At 40.8% G+C, this 23508-nt stretch overlaps 1 protein-coding gene across 2 annotated transcripts in view; it reads left to right on the top strand.

Moving 5' to 3' along the window:
* The window catches only part of GRIK1 (glutamate ionotropic receptor kainate type subunit 1), a 171822-nt gene that overhangs the window by 52264 nt on the left and 96050 nt on the right, over positions 1–23508 (top strand). For both annotated transcript variants that reach the window (XM_040227736.1, XM_040227728.1), the window contains exon 6: positions 5317–5460. In XM_040227736.1, the coding sequence (XP_040083670.1) occupies positions 5317–5460 (144 nt within the window). The remainder of the gene's footprint in view (positions 1–5316; positions 5461–23508) is intronic.

Raw genomic sequence — 23508 nt, 5'->3', positions numbered from 1 at the left:
CAATGTGCCTCTTTTGTGATCCATGTGCTATAAAAATATTCTCTTAGAGACACTGAGCATGTGGTGTCTTCTAAGCTTTACGTGTAAATAGAATGTAAAAATAAACACATTTGGAAGAATAAAATTTGAAACACTGGCCATTTTTTTGTATATATTTACTTAAAATGGCTTGAGAGTTGCTGTTTGGTAAGCAGGCCTCTAGCATAAAACTGTAAAGGGGAGGAAATTCACTGTTAGTTTATTAGTGCTATAAAGTACTTAAATGTCTCCTCAGTCTAAGAAAACATTGTATAAAAAGGGAAGCATAGCTTTAGAATAAATGATTTTCTTCTTTGAATTTGGAAAGCACCAATCTGGCCTATAGTTTTGAATCTTCTTATTACTTAGCTCAGTATAGAGACAGCCTTGACAAAGAAAGTTGAAATACTAGTCACTAAGTTAAGTGTATAGAAAAGTTAGACCTTTGGAATTCCTCTCCTCACACTTCTCTATCAAATCAATCATCAATCAGCCAATTAGTGAATATACATATAAACGTATATTTTAAAAAGGTACATTCCAAGGCTCAAAAGTCCCAAGTCCCCACACCATGGTAGTTGAGAACATATGCTCTGAACTCAGCATTCATCCCAAGATGAAATCCTTGCTCCTTCCCTTACTGGCTTTATAACTTTAGGCAATTTATTATTAAAGTTATTTCTGGTACATTCAAGCTTCAATTTCTCTGTCTGCACTTGGGTTTTCCTGATGGCTCAGACAGTAAAGAATCTGCCTGCCAATGCAGAAGACATGGGCTTGATCCTTGGGTCTGAAAGATCTCCTGGAGAAGGAAATGGCTACCTATTCCAGTCTTTTTTTTTTTGCCCACTCCAGCCTTCTAACATGGAGAAGTCCAGGGACAGAGGAGCTTGGTGGCCTACAGTAAATGGGGTGACAAAGAGGCAGACATGATTAAGCAACTAACACTTTCACTCTTCATTTTCAAAATGGGGGAAATAACTACTTTGAAGGTTTAATTTCAGTAATTAAAGAAGATAACATGTAAAATGCTTATAATGTTTCAGTTCAGTCCAGTCAGTCATTCAGTCGTGTCCAATTCTTTGCGACCCCATGAATCACAGCACGCCGGGCCTCCCTGTCCATTACCAACTCCTGGAGTTCACGCAAACCCATGTCCATCGAGTCAGTGATGCCATCCAACCATCTCATCCTCTGTCGTCCCCTTCTCCTCCTGCCCTCAATCTTTCCCAGCATCAGGGTCTTTTTAAATGAGTCAGCTCTTCGCATCAGGTGGCCAAAGTATTGGAGTTTCAGCTTCAACATCAGTCCTTCCAATGAACACCCAAGACTGATCTCCTTTAGGATGGATTGGTTGGATTTCCCTGCAGTCCAAGGGACTCTCAAGAGTCTTCTCCAACACCACAGTTCAAAAGAATCAATTCTTTGATGCTCAGCTTTCTTTATAATCCAACTCTCACATCCATACATGACCACTGGAAAAACCATAGCCTTGACTAGATGGACCTTTGTTGGCAAAGTAATGTCTCTGCTTTTTAATATGCTATGTAGGTTGGTCATAACTTTCCTTCCAAGGAGTAAGTGTCTTTTAATTTCATTGCTGCAATCACTATCTACAGTGATTTTGGAGCCCAGAAAAATAAAGTCAGCCACTGTTTTCACTGTTTCCCCATCTATTTCCCATGAAGTGATGGGACCGGATGCCATGATCTTAGTTTTCTGAATGTTGAGCTTTAAGCCAACTTTTTCACTCTCCTCTTTCACTTTCATCAAGAGGCTTTTTAGTTCCTCTTCACTTTCTGCCATAAGGGTGGTGTCATCTACATATCTGAGGTTATTGATATTCCTCCCGGCAATCTTGATTCCAGCTTATGCTTCTTCCGGCCCAGCGTTTCTCATGATATACTCTGCATATACATTAAATAAGCAGGGTGACAATACACTGCCTTGACGTACTCCTTTTCCTATTTGGATCCAGTCTGTCATTCCATGTCCAGTTCTAACTGTTGCTTCCTGACCTGGATACAGGTTTCTCAAGAGGCAGGTCAGGTGGTCTGATATTCCCATCTCTCAGAATTTTCCACAGTTAATTGTGATCTACACCGTCAAAGGCTTTGGCATAGTCAATAAACCAGAGATAGATGTTTTTCTGGAACTCTCTTGCTTTTTCGATGATCCAGCAGATGTTGGCAATTTGATCTCTGGTTCCTCTGCCTTTTCTAAAACCAGCTTGAACATCTGGAAGTTCACGGTTCACATATTGCTGAAGCCTGACTTGGAGAATTTTGAGCGTTACTTTACCAGCATGTGAGGTGAGTGCAATTGTGCAGTAGTGTGAGCATTCTTTGGCATTGCCTTTCTTTGAGATTGGAATGAAAACTGACCTTTTCCAGTCCTGTGGCCACTGCTGAGTTTTCCAAACTTGCTGGCATATTGAGTGCAGCACTTTCACAGCATCATCTTTCAGGATTTGAAATAGCTCAACTGGAATTCCATCACCTCCACTAGCTTTGTTCATAGTGATGCTTCCTAAGGCCCACTTGACCTCACATTCCAGGATGTCTGGCTCTAGGTGAGTGATCACACCATCGTAATTTATCTTGGTCATGAAGTTCATTCTTGCACAGTTCTTCTGTGTATTCTTGCCACTTCTTCTTAATATCTTCTGCTTCTGTTATGTCCCTAGTGTCTAGAATGTAGTTAATCGCCAATAGATATTGATCATGTTGACCTATTATTTATAATCATTAAATCACCATACAAATACTTGGTTTAGATGCAACTCAGCTTTGTGGTTGAGACCATAAACTCTAGCAACAACTTCCTGTGTTTGAATCTTAGCTTTCTCATCACTAGTTTGGGGACAACGTTTAACTGTATCAATTCTTCATCCATAAAGGAGTAGAAATTATGGTGAAGACATAATGACTGCAAAATATTTGGAAGAGTACCTGACATATAAACCAATGTACGTCCATGCTCAGTTGTGTCCAACTCTTTGTGACCATACGGATTGTAGCTAACCTGCCAGAACAGGCTCCTCTGTCCATGGGATTTTCCCAGCAAGAATACTGGAATGGGCTGTCATTTCTTCCTTTAAGGGATCTTCCCAACCGAGGGATCAAACCCATATCTCCTGTGTCTCCTGCATTACAGGGATATTCTTTACTGTTGAGCCACTTGGGAAGCCCTGACATATAGTTCAGTTCAGTTCAGTTCAGTTCAGCTGCTCAGTCGTGTCTGACTCTTTGCGACCCCATGAACTGCAGCACGCCAGTCCTCCCTGTCCATCACCAACTCCCGGAGCTCACTCAAACTCATGTCCATTGAGTCGGTGATGGCATCCAGCCATCTCATCCTCTGTCATCCCCTTCTCCTCCTGCCCCCAATCCCTCCCAGCGTCAGAGTCTTTTCCAATGAGTCAACTCTTCGCATGAGGTGGCCAAAGTACTGGAGTTTCAGGTTTAGCATCATTCCTTCCGAAGAACACCCAGGACTGATCTCCTTCAGAATGGACTGGTTGGATCTCCTTGCAGTCCAAGGGACTCTCAAGAGTCTTCTCCAACATCACAGTTCAAAAGCATCAATTCTTCAGCACTCAGCTTTCTTCACAGTCCAACTCTCACATCCATACATGACCACTGGAAAAACCATAGCCTTGACTAAACGGATCTTTGTTGTGCTCTATAAATGTCATCTATTATGATAGACTGCCTTTTTAAAAGTCCCATTGTGTCAATAGATAGGCCTTAGACTAGTCACTTAATTTCCCTGAACTTCAGTTTTCTGATCTGTAAAATTGATTATATCAGCCTTGAACTGAAATGATCAGAATATTTTTAAGCTTTAACAATTATCACCATCATGGTTTCTACATATCACTCATATTGTGTTAATGAAGCAATTAACCTTAGAAATACATCATAAAACCTTGGAATTATACAGTTTTCACAAAAAATTATTTTATTTTAAGCATGAAATAACATTACTTCTTTCATCTAACATTTTTTAAACAACTTTCATGTGTCAAGAACTGTGCTGGCCACTAAAAAATGAAGTTGAGCACTTTTATTGAGAAAGAGATATAAAAAGATTAATATATTATATGAAAAATGCAGTGATAGAGATTGCCCAGAATAATAAGTATTCAAAGTAGACATATTCTCTGGACTCAAAGACTGATAGAATACAAAATGTAATTCCCCTTATTTTCTCTTTTTACCTCCATTAAGACATGTTCAATAAATGTTGAATAAATATATGCTGAATAAATCATCTTATTTTGGAAAACTACACATAGTCTTCATTCTGTGACTTAGATTTTTGGTTTAACTATACAAATTACTGGTTATCTCTATGACCCTACACAAATCAATATACTGCCTGGAGGTCAGTTTCCTAAATAATAATAGCTTGATTCATCTGTTCTGTTTATTTTGTGGGGTTGTTGAGAATTTCAAATGAACTAGTCTATTTGAAGTTGCTGTGAAAATCCTCAAGTAAAATGCAAAGGTATTATATGATGTTATCCTTAAAAAAAAAAAAAAAAAGCACAGGGTAGTACTTCAGAAAATACTGAGAGTATTATGTGAAATTCTGCAAATGAGAGAAATCTCATGAGTCGAAGAATGACATAGCCAACCCCCTGGCCCCAAAGGAATGGCTAGTTCCAATGTCTATCAGGAAAGTAAGTGCTAACAAGAACACATGTTTTCTGAGCAAGCTGCAGAGGTCTGTTCTAAGGGTCTCTTCAAATCTGCTATTGAATTTCATTCTAGGACTACAGCCTTCTTGACTCTGATCAATGGAAATGCCTGATATCAGTATCTTTATCTAGAAATCACATGTTAATTTTGCTCACAGCACTCTCTTTCTACAAAATATAATCAAGTAAATAGACAAGAGATAGGTAAACACTGAGAGACCAAATCTGATATTGAAATATTGAGCTTCTAACTCAATGTATTGATAGTTGATCTTAACACCGGGTTTAACAAAAGACTCCAAACATAGCAGTTCCCTGAATCAGGTCTTTTGTGGCTGATTCAAGTTGATTTTTTCTTTTCTTTTTTTTAAAAAATAACGAAGCAGAGCCATGACTACAATTTACTCTGGGGTACAAAGGTATTTTTTTAGAGAAAAATAGCTATGGGAGAAGGAAAGGCGTTCAGCTAGAGAATAAATGGCTGTTGAGATCGGACAAATAGGAGATAAGGAAGTGGGCAGAGTGATTATGCAGGTAAAGAGGGATATAAGCAAAGGTGGAATTGAAGATGTGGCTTGTGTTTTCCTCCACAGACTGAAGCTGCTCTGATGTACGATGCTGTGTACATGGTGGCCATTGCCTCCCACCGGGCTTCCCAGCTGACCGTCAGCTCCCTACAGTGCCACCGACACAAGCCATGGCGCCTTGGGCCCAGATTCATGAATCTGATCAAAGAGGCAAGTGACACTTGTTTATAGTTCAGCTCTTCCTTTGGCTTAGTGCTTCTGGACTTGTCCACATGGTGAGGTCTTCCCATTTGGCTCTGTTGGCATGATGTCATTTGGTGAGGTCCTTCCCATTTGGCTCTGTTGGCATGATGTCTGTAAGAGAGGAGACGTCATCATCAACCCATCTGCTGGGAATTCACTGGTAAAAATTTGTGTAGAAGAACTACCAGGAGCTTTCCAGTGTGGTGGTGAGAAGTTTTCAAAAGCTACCAGATTGTAACATGCACCTTCCTTTATTGCAACTCAGGCCCCAGCTGCTTCTGGCCCTCCACATGTGTTCATAATAACTCACAGATGCTTATTCTATGGCCTGTTGAGTCATGAGGTAGGTCGGTCCATCACTGAAGAGAATTAGAGATAGTTTCCCTGTTCTCAGCCTCTAGTCCCAGTGGTTTCCCTAAGTTGTGGGTTCTATAGGACTGAACAGAAAGAGCTCTTTGTTCTAATGATACACTGATTATTTCACCAATTGTCAGCGAACTGAAAAATCTGGTACCTTTCGAAACCTACGCCATGTACTGAAGGATTTTCAAGAGAACAGGGTTTAGGGAGGTGAGTTCTCACTATTACCTTACCCTGGGCACCCTTCCCTTTTCTCAGAGACAATTTAATTTCTCTTCACTAGATCCTGTTCTAAGATCTTGAGATGCCTTCTAGATATGTATTCTTGGATTATCTCTGACCCCAATACACACCTTGGAGTGTGTCTGGATTTGACAAGAGGAAATAATGTATTTGGGGGCAGGCGAGTCTGACTGAGGATACATATGCTGTGATGCTGTTCTAATGCTTTATGGGATCAGAGATTTACCTCTCAAGTGGAGTATCTTTATTCCTTTCTGCACTGGAGAAGGTTGGGGTAAGACAAAGCCTTAACAGAGAAGAATGGCAGGGAGCACAGTACAAGAAAAGAATGCCCAGTCAAGAGGAAGAGAGATATCTAAAGAAAGATACCTACATTGGGCTTTATCTCTGCTGGTCTCTTGAGCACCTACAGGCTCTTCTATCTACTTCTTCTTTGAAGTCTGACCCTAATCCATAAGGGTCAGGACCAGAGAGACAGGAGATATGAAGTTTAACAGGCTACCCAGGCTCCAAACCAAGGTTATTTCTAAGGCTGAGACTGAAGTGTGGCAAGCAACAAAGTGCCTTGGACACACGATCTAAGGAAGCACTCACTCTCAGATTTGAATCCTGCACATGCAGGAGACTGAGAAAGAATGCTTCCTTAAATTTTGTGCCCTGGGCACCATTCTTACATCACTCTGTTCCTGGCAAGGTCATTTGGGTTTAAATTCCAGCTCCACTATCATGTATGAGCAATATAACCTGGGTAAGTTACTTAGACTCCCCGTGTCTCAGTTTTCTCATCTGTAAAATGGAAATAACACCTTCTATCTCACATCAGTATCGTGAGGATAATGAGTGAAGTTAATTCTTAGGAAGAACAGGACAGGGACATAATAAGAATCTGAAATATGAGCTATTCTCTTACCATTGGAAAGGACTGCTCACAACAGTCCTTATCGGTTTTACTGAGGATGATGCCAGGAATTTAAAACTGGCAACAGCAACAACAGCAACAAAGAAATCACAATTGGGCATGAAATGAAATACCCTTTCTGACAGTTACACAAATCTGACATACTGTGCCTAATAGGAAAACATCACACAGCCTCTCCTTTCCCCATAGTGATCATGGTTATGTCCTGAATCACCATTCAGACCACCTTGATCTTTAACAACAAAACAACTTCTTTCCTTTTATCTCATTCCAGCGCAAGAAGAGGCATGAGACCACATTACAGTTTGGGATCAAACACTCTGGAGCACCCCAAGCACCTTTTTTTCTTGTATTTGAGTTGCATACCAAAGTGAAATTACTAAGTCATATTTAGATATGTGTAAAGAAATAATGAGCTCGAAGAGGAGGGACCACATTGAAAGCAAAACAGCATTTTACATTCATTTACTCCAGAGAATAAATTCCCCATTCTCAGGCTGCACAGCTGGGGTACAAGGGGAGATGCATTTGAAAGCTAGAGTTCACGTTTTCTTTTGTCTCCTGAGTCACGATGTCTTCTGCTGCCTTTGCCAGGGTTTAGGCACCTGCAGAGAAGATGGGAAATAAGATAGAGAGTGATGCCCTGGCCTGTTGGAAGACTTGCACTGAGGGCACTTTAAAACAAACTAAAACATGCAAAAGTGAGAACATGCAGATGTTTCTTTCAATGAATACCTAATACAACAAGACTTTGCAGCCATCAGATTTGATCTGTTCTTGTTGTTTAGTCTCTCTGTTTTTGTTGTTGTTTAGACTCTTTGTGACCCCATGGCCTGTAGCCTGCCAGACTCCTCTGCCCACGGGATTTCTTAGGCAAGAATACTAGAGTGGGTTGCCATTGCCTTCTACAGGAGATCTTCCCAATCTAGGGATCAAACCTGTATCTCCTGAATTGGCAAGTGGATTCTTTACCACTTAGCCACCAGGGAAGCCCATCAGGCTTGATTAGGAAACATAAGTCCCTTGGTCCTTTCTTTGAGTAACTTACTTTCTAAGCTATTTCCAAAACTGTAATCAGAAATAATGTAAAGAAGCAAGTCAGCAGATTGCATGTATGAGAGAAGATCAAATTCATCACAGGAGGTAAATTTCTTGAGCAGGAGGTACTTGAAATGTGCACTAACCCCTGACAATCCACACATCGTTTAGAATCAGGAAGCCTTTCAGACAGGTCTCTCAAGCTAACTACCTTTCAGTGTTTCAGGCTGACCAGCAAGAGAGAAAGAATTAAAGAATATTTTAAACATGATTGGGTATGTTATAGTGTTATCTCTTTGAGTTTTTGCTAAATGAGTACATATGAGGAGATTATAAATCTCCACTCAGCAACCAGGACTCCATTATACAAGTAATATTAACTTAGGTAACGCTAGTGGTAAAGAACCCACCTGCCAGTGCAGGAGATATAAGAGATGCGGGTTTGATCCCTGGGTCGGGAAGACCCCCTGGAGGAGGGCATGGCAACCCACTCCCGTATTTTTGCCTGGAGAAACCCCATGGACACAGGAACCTGGCCAGCTAGAGTCCATAGGGTTGCAGAGTGAGACACGACTGAAATGACGTAGCATGCAACTTAGTACAGGAGATATCTCTCTGAAATTATAAAATGTGGTTTCTACTGTCTACCAATATAAATTCTATCAGTATACAGCAGAGGAATGGCAGACCATCCACGTTCATTTGAATCCTCACTGTTGAGCAGGACATGCAGGGTCCGTAGTGATCCCTTTGGAACCTCCTATGCCACCTCTCTCATCTCCTGCTTCCATCCCAGCACTCCCTGAACTCATTGTGACTCCCTGAGCTCGCCATATGCTCCTCCCAGATTTTCTTGCCTCTGACTGAAGTGCCTCCTCTGGGCAATCCTTTATGACCCAGTTCAAGCACTAGCTCCTGACTATCGCCCCAACTCACAAATTCAGGCCTCTCTCCTTCATTACAGCTGTTGTTAGACCATCATAGTGGAGTTGTATGTCTGTCTCCAAGCTGTGCTTTTCTGGTCTCAATTCCCTAGCACTTGTACAACACTGAACTTAAAATGAGCACCCAAGAAATAGTAGATGAGTGGATAAGTGAACGAATGAACATCAAAGTACCGGAAAGACAAACACAATCTATGAACAAGTATTATAGTCATTCACCCCTGCATGAATATCATATCCAGACACAAGTCAATAAGACAGAAATGAGAGCCGGGACTAGACTCATCTATTGAGGTCATAGGTTCTAGTGGAAGAGTGAGTCAGGGGTCTTGTGAAGAGACCAGGACATCACTTTGCTGACAAATGTCCATATAGTCAAACCTATGGTTTTGACATTAGGCATCTACATATGTGAGAGTTAGACCATAAAGGAGGATGTTGTTCATTCCCTCAATTGTGTCCGGTTCTTTGTGACCCCATGGACTGCAGCACACCAGTCTTCCCTGTCCTTCACCATCTCCTGGAACTTGCTCAAACTCATGTCTATTGAGTTGGTGATGCCAACCAACCATCTCATCCTTTGTCGTCCCCTTCTCCTCCTGCCTTCAATCTTTCCCAGCAATAGAGTCTTTTCCAGTGAGTCAGTTCTTCACATCAGGTGGCCAAAGTATTGGAGCTTTAGCTTTAGCATCAGTCCTTCCAATGAATATTCAGGACTGATTTCCTTTAGGATTGACTGATTTGATCTCCTTGCTTTCCAAGAGACTCTTAAGAGTCTTGCCCAAATGCCACAGTTCAAAAGCATCAATTCTTCAGCACTCAGCTTTCTTTATAATCCAACTCTCACATCCGGACATGATTACTGGAAAAACCATAGCTTTGACTAGATGGACCTTTGCTGGCAAAGTAATGTCTTTGCTTTTTAATATGCTGTCTAGATTGGTCATAGCTTTTCTTCCATGGAGCAAGCGTCTTTTAATTTCATGGCTTCAGTCACCATGTGCAGTGATTTTTGGAGTCTCCCTGTTTCCATTGTTTCCCCATCTATTTGCCATGAAGTGATGGGACCAGACGCCTTGATCTTCATCTTTTGAATGTTGACTTTTAAGTTTTAACATCAAAACCACTCTCCTCTTTCACCTTCATCAAGAGGCTCTTTTTAGTTCCTCTTCACTTTCTGTCGTAAGAGTGATGTTATCTGAATATTTGAGATTATTGATATTTCTCCCAGCAATCTTGATTCCAGCTTGTGTTTCATGCAGCCTGGCATTTTGAATGATGTACTCTGCATATACGTTCAATAAGCGGGATGACAATATATAGCATTGACATGCTCTTTTCCCAGTTTGGGGCTTCCCTGGTGGCTCAGATAGTAAAGCGTCAACCCGCAATGTGGGAGACCCAGGTTCGATCCCTGGGTTGGGAAGATCCTCTGGAGAAGAAAATGGCAACCCACTCCAGTATTCTTGCCTGGGAAATCCCATGGACAGAGGAGCCTGGTGGGCTATAGTCCATGGGGTTGCAAAGAGTCAGACACGACTGAGCAACTTCACTTTCACTTTCACTTTTCCCAGTTTGGAACCAGTTCATTGTTCCATGTCCTATTCTAACTGTTGATTCTTAACCCTCATACAGATTTCTCAGAAGGCAGATAGGTGGTCTGGTATTCCTATCTCTTAAAGAATTTTCCACAGTTTGCTGTGATCCACACAGTCAAAGACTTTAGAGTAGTCAATGAAGCAGAAGTAGATGTTTTTCTGGAATTCTCTTGCTTCTTCTATAATCCAACATATGTTGGCAATTTGATCTCTGGTTCCTCTGCCTTTTCTAAATCCAGCTTGAACATCTGGAAGTTCTTGGTTCATTTATTGTTGAAGTCTAGCTTGGAGAATTTTGAGCATTACTTTGCTAGCATATGAAATGAGTACAATATTGCATAGGAACCTGAAATGTTAGGTCCATGAATCAAGGCAAATTGAAAGTTGTCAAACAGGAGATGGCAAGAGTGATCATTGAAATTTTAGGGATCAGTGAACTAAAATGGACAGGAAGGGGCAAATTTAATTCTGATGACCATTATATCTACTACTGTGGGTAAGAATCCCTTAAAAGAAACGGAGTAGCCCTCATAGTCAGCAAAAAAATGTCCAAAATGCAGTACTTGGGTGCAATCTCAAAAATGACAAAATGATCTCTGTTCATTTCCAAGGCAAGCCATTCAATATCATAGTAATCCAAGTCTATGCCCCAACCACTAACGCTGAAGACGCTGAAGTTGTACAGTTCTATGCAGACCTACATGACCTTCTAGAACAAACACCAAAAAAAAAAAAAAAAGATGTCCTTTTCTTCATAGGGGGCAGGAATTCAAAAGTAGGAAGTCAAGAGATAAGTAACAGGCAAATTTGGGCTTGGAGTACAACGTGAAGCAGGGCAAAGGCTAACAGAATTTTGCCAAAAGAATGCACTGATCATAGCAAACATGGACATCACCTGAAGGTCAATATCAAAATAAGATTGATTATATTCTTTGCAGCTTAAGATGGAGAAAGTCTATACAGTCAGCAAAAACACGACTGAGTGCTGACTGTGGTTCAGATCATGAACTCCTTATTGCAAAGAAGACTGAGCGCCAAAGAAATGATGCTTTTGAACTGTGGTACTGGAGAAGACTCTTGAGAGTCCCTTGGTTTGCAAGGAGATCAAACCAGTCAATCCTAAAGGAAGTCAGTCCTGAATGTTCATTAGAAGGACTGATCTGAAGCTGAAGCTCCAATACTTTGGCCATCTGATGCAAAGAACTGACTCACTGGAAAATACCCTAATATGGGGAAAGATGGAGGGCAGGAGGAGAAGGGGATGACAGAGGATGAGATGGTTGGATGGCATCACTGACTCAATGGACAAGAGTTTAAGCAAACATTGAGAGATAGTGAAGGACAGGGAATCCTGGTGTGCTGCTGTTTATGGGGTCACAAAGTGTTGGACACAACTGAGCTACTAAAAAACAAAATATCATGAACTGGGAAGGTAGACCCTGAGATTTAATCAGTTTGTTTTCTGTGTAAACTTACCCACTTAGACTCTTTTTTCTCAATTCCTTCTTCAACAAATTGAGGATAAAAATATCTACTTTATATGTCTGTAAAGATTGCATTTAATATATGGACAGCAGAGCAAAATATCTGCCCTACAGTGGTTGCTCAAAAAGGGTGTGAATGAAAGTCACTCACTCGTGTCTGACTCTTTGTGACCCCATGGACTATATAGTCCATGGAATTCTCCAGGCCAGAATACTGGAGTGGGTAGCCTTTCCCTTCTCCAGGGGATCTTCCCAACCCAGGGATCAAACCCAGGTCTCCCACTCTGCAGACAGATTAAAATGAAGATCCTTGTTAAAAATGTATATCATATAAAGTGGTTGTCAGAAAGAAATGAGGCAACACATAAAACCTTAAGTATATTGCCTAGCATATGTAAGGACCTCAGTCTTGCTTTTGATATTTGGCATCATCGCTGCTATTACTGAGTCAAGATGAAGTAGCAGTGCTTGTAAAAAGGAAGACAGGACCTGGCACAGGAATTTCAGGAGTTCAGTGAAGACTGGCATGCAGACACAGAGGCCAAATGCAATGATGCCAGGGAATGAGGGAGCTTTCAATCATCAAACACGTGTGATTATTCCAGTGGGACCCAAAGACATTATTAGGTAACAATCAGGAGTGCTGAGCTAACAGAAAAGCCTGGCAAATCACCTCTCAGGTCAATCTAGGAAATTATAGCTGAATGTGGGAGGTGAGGAAACTGAAACTCTCCTGCCTGTGACAAGAGCTACTCTGGACCCAGAATAAGTGCTAGCTGGCCATGAGGAAATCAGTGGGAACAGCTGTAGAGGTGTAACCATGTCAAAACATCTGGAAGATAAGAGTCTGTAATCACAGGTGCTGGAAAGGGCAATATACTGTGCACAGAGCAAAGTGAATCACGTTAAATCAGTGGTTATTAGCTATTTTATGTGTTATGGACCCTATATCAAAACTGATTTAAATCACAGATCATTATTCCCACAGAAGATATACAAATATGCTTACAATCTCAAGGACCTTATATGCATGCTGGGCTCTTTGAAATTCATGTTATACAATGAATTACCATCTCATGCCAATCAGAATGGCCATTATTAAAAAGTCTACAAATATCAAACGCTGGAGGGGGTGTGGAGAAAAAGAAACCTCCTACACTGTTGGTACAAATGTAAATTGGTGCAGTTCAGTTTAGTTCAATTCAGTGGCTCTGTCGTGTCCAACTCTTTGGGACTGCAGCATGCCAGGCCTCCCTGTCAATCATCAACTCCCGGAGTTTACTCAAACTCACGTCCATTGAGTTGGTGATGCCTTCCAATCATCTCATCCTCTGTCATCCCCTTCTCCTCCTGCCTTCAATCTTTCCCAGCATCAGGGTCTTTTCAAATGAATCAGTTCTTCCCAACAGGTGGCCAAAGGATTGGAGTTTCAGCTTCAGCATCAGTCTTTCTTATGAATATTCAGGATGATTTCCTTTAGGATGGACTGGGTGGATTTCCTTGCAGTCCAAGGGACTCTCAAGAGTCTTCTCCAACACCACAGTTCAAAAGCATCAATTCTTCAGCGATCAGCTTTCTTTATAGTCCAACTCTCACATCCATACATGACTACTGGAAAAACCAAAGCTTTGATAGATGGACCTATATGTTCATAGCAGCATTGTTTATGATAGCTTAGACTTGTATGCAGGTCAGGAAGCAACAGTTACAACTGGACATGGAACAAAAGACTGGTTCCAAATAGGAAAAGGAGTACGGCAAGGCTGTATATTGTCACCCTGCTTATTTAACTTCTATGCAGAGCACATCATGAGAAACGCTGGGCTGGAAGAAGCACAAGCTGGAATCAAGATTGCTGGGAGAAATATCAATAACCTCAGATATGCAGATGACACCACCCTTATGGCAGAAAGTGAAGAGGAACTAAAAAGCCTCTTGATGAAAGTGAAAGTGGAGAGTGAAAAAGTTGGCTTAAAGCTCAACATTCGGAAAACTAAGATCATGGCATCTGATTCCATCACTTCATGGGAAATAGATGGGGAAACAATGGAAACAGTGTCAGACTTTATTTTGGGGGGCTCCCAAATCACTGCAGATGGTGATTGCAGCCATGAAATTAAAAGACGCTTACTCCTTGGAAGAAAAGTTATGACCAACCTAGATAGCATATTCAAAAGCAGAGACATTACTTTGCCGACTAAGGTCCGTCTAGTCAAGGCTATGGTTTTTCCAGTGGTCATGTATGGATGTGAGAGTTGGACTGTGAAGAAAGCTGAGGCCAAATAATTGATGCTTTTGAACTGTGGTGTTGGAGAAGACTCTTGAGAGTCCCTTGGACTGCAAGGAGATCCAACCAGCCCATTCTGAAGGAGATCAACCCTGGGATTTCTTTGGAAGAAATGATGCTAAAGGTGAAACTCCAGTACTTTGGCAGCCTCATGCGAAGAATTGACTCATTGGAAAAGACTCTGATGCTGGGAGGGATTGGGGGCTGGAGGAGAAGGGGACGACAGAGGATGAGATGGCTGGATGGCATCACTGACTCGATGGACGTGAGTCTGAGTGAACTCTGGGAGTTCGTGATGGACAGGGAGGCCTGGCGTGCTGCTATTCATGGGGTCACAAAGAGTCAGACACGACTGAGCGACTGAACTGAACTTAACTGAACCGAGACTTGAGAACAGCCTGAATGTCCATCAACAGCTGAATGGATAAAGAAAATGTGGCATATATATACATACGTGTGTGTGGTGTGTGTGTGTGTGTGTGTGTGTGTGCATGCACGTGTGCCGAGTTGCTTCAGTAGTGGCTGACTCTTTGTGACCCTATGGACTATAGCCCTGCCAGGCACCTATGTCCATGGAATTCCCTAGACAAGAGTGGGTTGCCATGCCCTGCTTCAGGGAATCTTCCCAACCCAGGGATCAAACATTTCTTATGTCTCCTGCACTATCAGGTGGGTTCTTTACCATTAACACCAGCTGAGAAACCCTGTGGAATATTGTTGTTGCTGTTTAGTCACTACGTTGTGTCTGGCTCTTTTATGACACTCTTGTGTCTGACTCTTTAGGGGAGCCTGGTGTGCTATAGTCCATGGGATTTCCCGGACAAGAATACTGGAATGGGATGCCATGTTCTTCTCCGGGGTATCTTCCTGACACAGGGATCAAACCTGTATCTCCTGCTTGGCAGACAGGTCTTTTACCACCGAGCCAACTGGGAAGCACATACAATGAAATATTATTAAACCATAAGAAATGAAATAATGCCATTTGCAACTTGGTTGGATCTAGAGATTATCATTCTAAGTGAAGTCAGAAAGAGAAAGACAAACACTGTATGATAGCACTTATATGTGAAATCTAAAATAAGATACAAATAAATATATCTGTGAAACAGACTGACAGTTACAGAGAACAGAGGTGTGGTTACCAAGGGGAGGACGGAAGGATAGGGAGATTGGCATTAGCAGATGCAAATTATTATATATGGGATGGATAAGCAGCAAAGTCCTACTTTATAGCACAGGGAACTCTGTTCAGTATCCTACGGTAAACCGTGACAGAAACAAATATGAAAAGGAGTGTATATGTATAACTGAGTCACTTTACTGTACAGCAGAAATGAACACAGCATTGTAAGGCAACTATACTTCAGCAAAAAAGAAAAAAAGAGTGTCTTAACTGGATATTTAAGGTAGGATTTGGTTGAAAGCATGTTTCAACATGTTGAACAGCAAAAATATAAATGAAACATGAGTTCTGTTAGGCTCAGATGGAGTGAACCCATGTAGAAATGGTGAAATATGAGTTTACATAAATATGGAGAGACAACTGGTGGAAATTGCCTGCTGAGAAATTCAAATTGATCAAGCATTGATAAGAAGTTACTGTTCTTGAGATAAAATAGTATTTTAGATAGTTTTTATTTGTAGCCACCCATAGCTTTCATTGAAACAGATAAACCCATGGTAATTGTGGGTTTATAAAGATATCTTGGTTTGGAAGTAATCATCACTCATAAAGAGCTAAAAGGGAAAAAAAATGTTCAAGAGAAATAAATGTTTCTTGAGTATAGCCTTAATTTATCTCCAAAATTTAGACCAAAATGAATTTAGGTATAAATTCATTCAGTTGCTTCACTGAATCCACTTGGATGTTCTGCTGCCACCCACATATCAACAAACTCCCAAACAGAATCCATCATTTTATCTATTAAATTTATTATTGCTATAATAGGTCTAATGTTGGTGAATTATGATATAACCAGTATACTAAACAAACACAACCAGTGGGACAACAAAATAAATTTGTTTTGTTCCTGCTGCTGCTAAGTCGCTTCAGTCGTGTCCGACTCTATGCAACCCCAATAAACAGCAGCCCACCAGGTTCCCCTGTCCCCGGGATTCTCCAGGCAAGAACACTGGAGTGGGTTGCCATTTCCTTCTCCAATGCATGAAAGTGAAAAGTGAAAGCAAAGTCACTCAGTCGTGTCCGACTCTGTGCAACCCCACAGACGGCAGCCCACCAGGTCCCCCGTCCCTGGGATTCTCCAGGCAAGAACACTGGAGTGGGTTGCCATTTCCCTACTGCTCATTTAAAATTGTTTAGCGGAAATTGGACAGAGACTATGGGGTTTTTTTCTTTACTAAGATACTGCAGATGGTGATTGCAGCCATGAAATTAAAAGACGCTTACTCCTTGGAAGGAAAGTTATGACCAACCTAGATAGCATATTCAAAAGCAGAGACATTACTTTGCCGACTAAGGTCCGTCTAGTCAAGGCTATGGTTTTTCCAGTGGCCATGTATGGATGTGAGAGTTGGACTGTGAAGAAAGCTGAGGCCAAATAATTGATGCTTTTGAACTGTAGTGTTGGAGAAGACTCTTGAGAGTCCCTTGGACTGCAGGGAGATCCAAAGTCCATCCTAAAGGAGATCAGTCCTGGGATTTCTTTGGAAGGAATGATGCTAAAGCTGAAACTCCAGTACTTTGGCCGCCTCATGCGAAGAATTGACTCATTGGAAAAGACTCTGATGTTGGGAGGGATTGAGGGCAGGAGGAGAAGGGGACGACAGAGGATGAGATGGCTGGATGGCATCACCGACTCAATGGACATGGGTTTGAGTGAACTCCGGAAGCTGATGATGGACAGGGAAGCCTGGCATGCTGCAGTTCATGGGGTCGCAAAGAGTCCGACACAACTGAGCAACTGAACTGAACTGAACTGAAGATAATGGAAGTCCTAGAGTTTAAGTTTAATTTCAACATAGTAATTAGGATATCTAGTTTAAAACATTAAGCAAGTGCACAACTTGCTGCTGCTAAGTCGCTTCAGTCATATCCAACTCTGTGCGACCCCACAGACGGAAGCCCACCAGGCTCCGCCGTCCCCGGGATTCTCCAGGCAAGAACACTGGAGTGGGTTGCCATTTCCTTCTCCAATGCATGAAAGTGAGAAGTGAAAGGGAAGTCGCTCAGTTGTGTCCGACTCTTAGCGACCTCATGGACTGCAGCCCACCAGGCTCCTCCGTCCATGGGATTTTCCAGGCAAGAGTACTGGAGTGGGGTGCCATCACCTTCTCCGACAAAGGCTGCTGCTGCTGCTGCTAAGCCATGTCAGTCGTGTCCGACTCTGTGTGACCCCATAGATGGCAGCCCACCAGGCTCCTATCCCTGGGATTCTCCAGGCAAGAACACTGGAGTGGGTTGCCATTTAACTGAAGAGAATGGAAGTCCTAGAGTTTAAGTTTAATTTCAACAGAGTAATTAGAATATTTGGTTTAAAACATTAAGCAAATGCACAACTTGATTTCCCATCAAATTTCTGCTCTCCCTGAGCTCTGCTGGAAGACTCTGGGGAAATGGAGTGATGGTTGGCTCTCTTTCTTCTCCTTCCCCTGGTGACTTCCTCAGCACACTCTTAGCTGTTGGACCTCCTTGTGTGTGCCACGTTGTGTGCATGCTCAGTCATGTCCAACTCTTTGTGATCCCACAGACTGTAGCCCACCAGGCTGCTCTGTCCATGGAATTTTCCAGGCAAGTTCACTGGAGTGGGTTACCATTCCCTTCTCCAGGGGATCTTTCCGACCCAGGGATCGAACCTGGGTCTCCTGCATTGCAGGCAAGTTCTTTACCATGTGAGCCACCAGGGAAGCTCAAAAGAGCCTCTAACTGGGTCCCATATCTTGACCTCTTGACCGTCAGCGCTTTTACAGCTGTTTTCCCCGTAAAAGCAAAGTGATGTACATGTATGTATAGTAGGTGTTCTAACCTCTAGAAATACCAACTTGCTTACAGTTTCCTGTGTCTGCCACACTTTTCTCATACAGTGAAGACAAATAAGTTTCTCTTTTCTTGACAAAACCCATCTTACAAATCAGTCTTTTGTCATCCTCCTTTCAGTCTGAAAAGCACTGCCTCCCATTCTTCACGTGGGCTAACACTCTCTCAGAATTAATTTTCCTAGTTCAACAAGCCTCTCCTGAACCTTTATTTGGGGACAGGTCCTCCAATGGACTTCATAGCTCATGTATGTCTCTATGTTAGCACTTCACATGCTTCATTCAGACACTGTAAGATCTTTCCCTTGGACAAGGAGGAAGTCAATTTATCTTTATATCCTCACATGGCTGTGTGGTACCTGACAGGCATTGAAAAGATGCTTGTTGAACTGAACCCAGGAAGTTAAAATCTAGCAAACTTTTATCAAATTTCGCTGAGTTGATACTTAATTTTAAACTATATAAATAGTTCCTAATTGATCTAGTCCAAAATAAATTTCCTACATAAGAGTGAAACACTATTTCATGTGCCAAATTATATGGGATATCACTGAGCACTAAAATAAGGGCTGTTTATAAAAATAAAAGAAGGGCTGCTTTCTGCCACTGTTTTGCTATGAAAATACAATTTATTGATTTATTTTGAAAGAATGAAGATTACAAATTTGAATACATAAACAAGATATTCAAGATAAGCTGTTAAAAATCAAAGAGTAAAAGATAAAATTCTCCGCTGAGGCACCTATATTTACTTTGATATTTATTTGGACTTTTACTTAGTGTCGGTATTGAGTGGTTTTTATTTATTTATTTATTTTTTTAATGGGATCCTGATGAAAAATTACAGAGTTGGAAAAGAAGTCCCTAGAGAAACATAAGCTCTGACATGATTTTCTCCTACTGTGGTTCCAACGAGTAACGCTTCCCATTACTGCATGCCACTTGAGTTTGATTGCCAGGACAAGCTGTCCCTTGGATTAACTAGATGACATTGGACCTGGCAGCCAACTCAGTCAAATTTCTAAATACTTTTCAGACAAATACCCATTTGTATTTTTCATTCTGCACCTACTGAAAATTACCTACATTCTGACTCCTAGCTTGCACTGTATACACGGAAACCATTTACTCCAGCATCCTTTCACATTTAGGACATTTGGACCTAAAGAAAGACTGAAGTCTTCAGGTCCTGCTTCAGTTTTCTGTACAAATGGACAGAAAAATTACATCCATTCTTAAATATTCAATGTTTACAATTTTAACCAATTACATGCATTATCTCAATTATCATTAAGGTGCTAAGAGACCTGCTCCTGAAACATTCGGTCAGTAACTAGGTGAACCAGCGCCTGCCAGAAATGCTGAAAGGGGATGTCAGCATAAAATGGGAGGTTCTGCCAAGTTCTCCTTTGTTTACATGATTCTAAATAACATTTTTATTTATGAAATAACATTCAAAGACTCATGTTAATTATCGCTTTCCTTCCATTCAGCTACTAATGTCCTGGTCCTGCAATGTTGATTGAAGAATTTGCTTTCTGTACCTCAGTCTATTATGTATGTGTATACATGTGTATATGTGTACATGCACACATCTGTTTAATTTATTTAAATAAATGTCATTTTATAGAGATATGTGCACATATGTATACATATATGTCTATTATGTGAGCATATGTATGTATATACATATATGGTGGTGGTGGTGGTTTAGTCACTAAGTTGTGTCCTACTCTTGCGATCCCATGGACTGTAGTCTGTCAGACTCCTCTGTCCATGGGATTCTCCAGGCAAGAATACTGGATTGGGTTGCCATTTCCTTCTCCAGGGGATCTTCCTGGCCTAGGAATCAAACCCAGGTCTCCTGCATTGCAGGCAGATGATTTACCAACTGAGCTATGAGAGAAGCCCCATATACATATATATTTTGTGTGTGTATATATATATATAATGTATATATAGTATGAATATTTTGTGGATATGCCTACATATATTCATGCACATATAGGTTTCATTTAGGAATTTGCTTTTCTATCAAACTAATTTAAGTTTTGGAATATATCTAAGTTATGCATATTTATTGTTTATCTAGTTCATTCACTTTCATTAAAATCTAATATTCCATAATTCATTCATTCAACCTGAGAAGGCAATGGCACCCTACTCCAGTACTCTTGCCTGGAAAATTCCATGGATGGAGGAGCCTGGTGAGAGTCAGACACGACTGCGTGACTTCACTTTCACTTTTCACTTTCATGCATTGGAGAAGGAAATGGCAACTCCCTCCAGTGTTCTTGCCTGGAGAATCCCAGGGATGGCAGAGCCTGGTGGGCTCCCTATGGGGTCTATGGGGTCGCACAGAGTCGGACATAACTGAAGCGACTTAGCAGCAGCAGCAGTAGCATTTATTCAACCAATATCTACTAAATACTAAGCATGTGGCAGCCACTTAGACACCATAATTGCCATAGTCAGCAAAACAGATCCCTTGCTCTTATGCTGTAGTGGGGGAATGAGGCATACTTAAAAGGGGATTTTTACTCAAGATGATGATAAAGACTATCAGAGAAACAAAGTTCTGAAGAGGGTAGGTTGTCCTGAGGTCCTCGAATAGAGAAATGGGCATTGCTTTGTTACATGGGGTAGTTAGAAAACACTTCACAGATAATGAGAAACCTGAGTTTCTGAAAGTTTTTGAGTTTCTTTCAAAGTCCTGAAAGAAAAGAGGAAGCGGGACATGTAAATATTAAGAGAGCAAAGAATCCAAGCAGAGGAACAACTCATGCATTAAGGAAAAAAAAAAAGTACTGATCAAGAAGATCCCCTGGAGGAGGAAATGACAACCCTCTCCAGTATTCTTGCCTGAAGAATCCCATGGACAGAGGAGTCTGGCAGGCTACAGCCCAAAGGGTGGCAAAGAGTCAGATATGACTAAGCAAGCAAATATACTTCAGAGTATTTCTCCGTTTCCCTATGAATGGATATTTTGGCTGCCTACTTTTCTTTTACACATTCAAAAAATGCTGTGGTGAACATCTAAGTAATATGCCATTGTTGTTCAGTCGCTCAGTCGTGTCTGGCTCTTATGTGATTTCCATCGACTGTAGCCCACCAGGCTCCTCTGTCCATGGGGTTTTTCAAGCATTGAATTATTGGAGTGTGTTGCCATTTCCTTCTCCAGGGGATCTTCCTGGGCCAGGAATCAAACCTGTATCTCCTACATTGGCAAGTGGATTGTTTATGACTGAGCTACCAGGGATCCTAAGGAATCTTATGCACAAATGCAAGATTTGTTCTAGAACAGCACAGTTCAGTAGAAATACAATATGAATCACACAGATTTTCTAGTAGTCACATTAAAAACCAAAACCAAACAGATGCAGTTAATTTTAATAATGCATTTTATTTAACCCAATATATCCAAAATATTATTACTTCAACATGTAAGAAATTGACTGTTTTCATAATAAGTCTTTTAAATTCAGTTTGAATTTTAAGCTTATAGTCCTCAGTTTTTACCAGCCACATTTCAAGTTCTCAATAAGCTTGGTAACTAAATAAGTATATTTTCTTAACACAATATCCTGCCCAATCAGGCTAACTGGGGAAAGGTATGAATCTAACCCATGTGGAATCCAAATTTTTATCTTCATTGACAAAGAGCATGTTGATTAACTACAATAAGTATATACCCAATACAGACAAAATTTGATTAATATGACCAAAGTAATTTAAGACAGACTGATTTGATTTCCAGATTTAATTGATGACATTATCTAGATAATTAAACAAGCACCTTATTCCCACCCACTTCCAACCCACTGAGTCTCAGATTTGTATTTCTGCCATTTAGTTGATTTGCAAGCACAGAAGCCAATTCACCCCATTTTGGAAAACATGCCATCACACAAACCAGTGCCAAAGGAAATTAGTTTATGAGTAAAGAAAAGCTAGGTGCATGTTCTAAGATGAAGTCTTAAGAAATAAGAAACAGTTTACCTGGAGTTCATGGCAAAGATATAGTTAAAGTCAACAGATTTAAAGTTGGAAATCAAATATTGGCAAGGAAAGCCATTATATTTTTAAATCATGCAGTGATCCATGCAAGCTGTTATTGCAAGATAATGGGTTATAAACAATACACATAATAGTTAAAATAATTATATATTGAACAGATGAGAATATGATAAATGCATCATTTCAGTTCCTGAAATAGCTGACATACAAAGATGTTATGTGGTCTAAAGGTTATGTTTATCACTTCTTCCTTTGCTTAATGTTTATTTTCCTCACCATTATTATGTATACTTCAGATTTTGTTTTAAATAGCTTTTCAGAGAACTGGCTTAAAATTGTGCATGACTGGACAGAGATCACATTGCTTAAATGAAGGGTGAATTTCAGATATTTGTCATTGTATCATACTCCAGGGACCTGAGTAAGACAATAAGTGTACAATTAGTCCATCAAGGCTGTATTTGTACAATGGATATAGAGTGAGCCTCCTTTAATTAAAAACAAATGAAATTATACCACAATGAATAGCATTTGTTAATTCTTTAATTCAGGAGACAGAATCAGGTGCAGACAAGTTTTTGAAATATATAAAATTCTTTTTCTGTTCTCTTTTTTCTGCACCATCTCCCCCAAGGTACCTTTATTTCTTGATCTTACTCTTAGCATTTCATGATAAAGTGTTAGCAAAATGAAGGTTCTCTAAATAAATGAATGAATGTATTAATTAAGGAGTCAGTAAATGCTTAAAAGGATCATTTCTCTTCACAGGCCAATTTCTAAACTAGGTAAGCCCTCAAAATTCAAAGAAAAACCTCCTTAGAGTTGAACTGCTATATAAGAGTTGATTTTGGGGGAGCGCAAATAAGCTAAATCTGACTGCACCTCCAATCCCCCAACCCAGGGCATCATGACCTTGAGTAGATCACAAGATTTTACTTCTTTGACCTGCAGGCTGGACAGTCTCCTTGTCCAGCTCTTTCTAGGATGAGAAGAAAGGGAATTGGACGATGGAGTGGAGCACAAAGATATGTTTCTCCTCTGCACCGCTTTCTATATGGTGGTACTAGCCTCACAGCCAGGTCCTGCTACCTTCCCTCTGCCTTTCTCCTACTTAAAAGTGTGTAACTTT

This window comes from Oryx dammah, unplaced genomic scaffold, assembly GCF_014754425.2.
Source record: "Oryx dammah isolate SB20612 unplaced genomic scaffold, SCBI_Odam_1.1 HiC_scaffold_2, whole genome shotgun sequence".
NCBI lineage: Eukaryota > Metazoa > Chordata > Mammalia > Artiodactyla > Bovidae > Oryx > Oryx dammah.
Note: the sequence above shows the minus strand (reverse complement) of the source record. Positions and strands in the feature narration are given on the sequence as shown.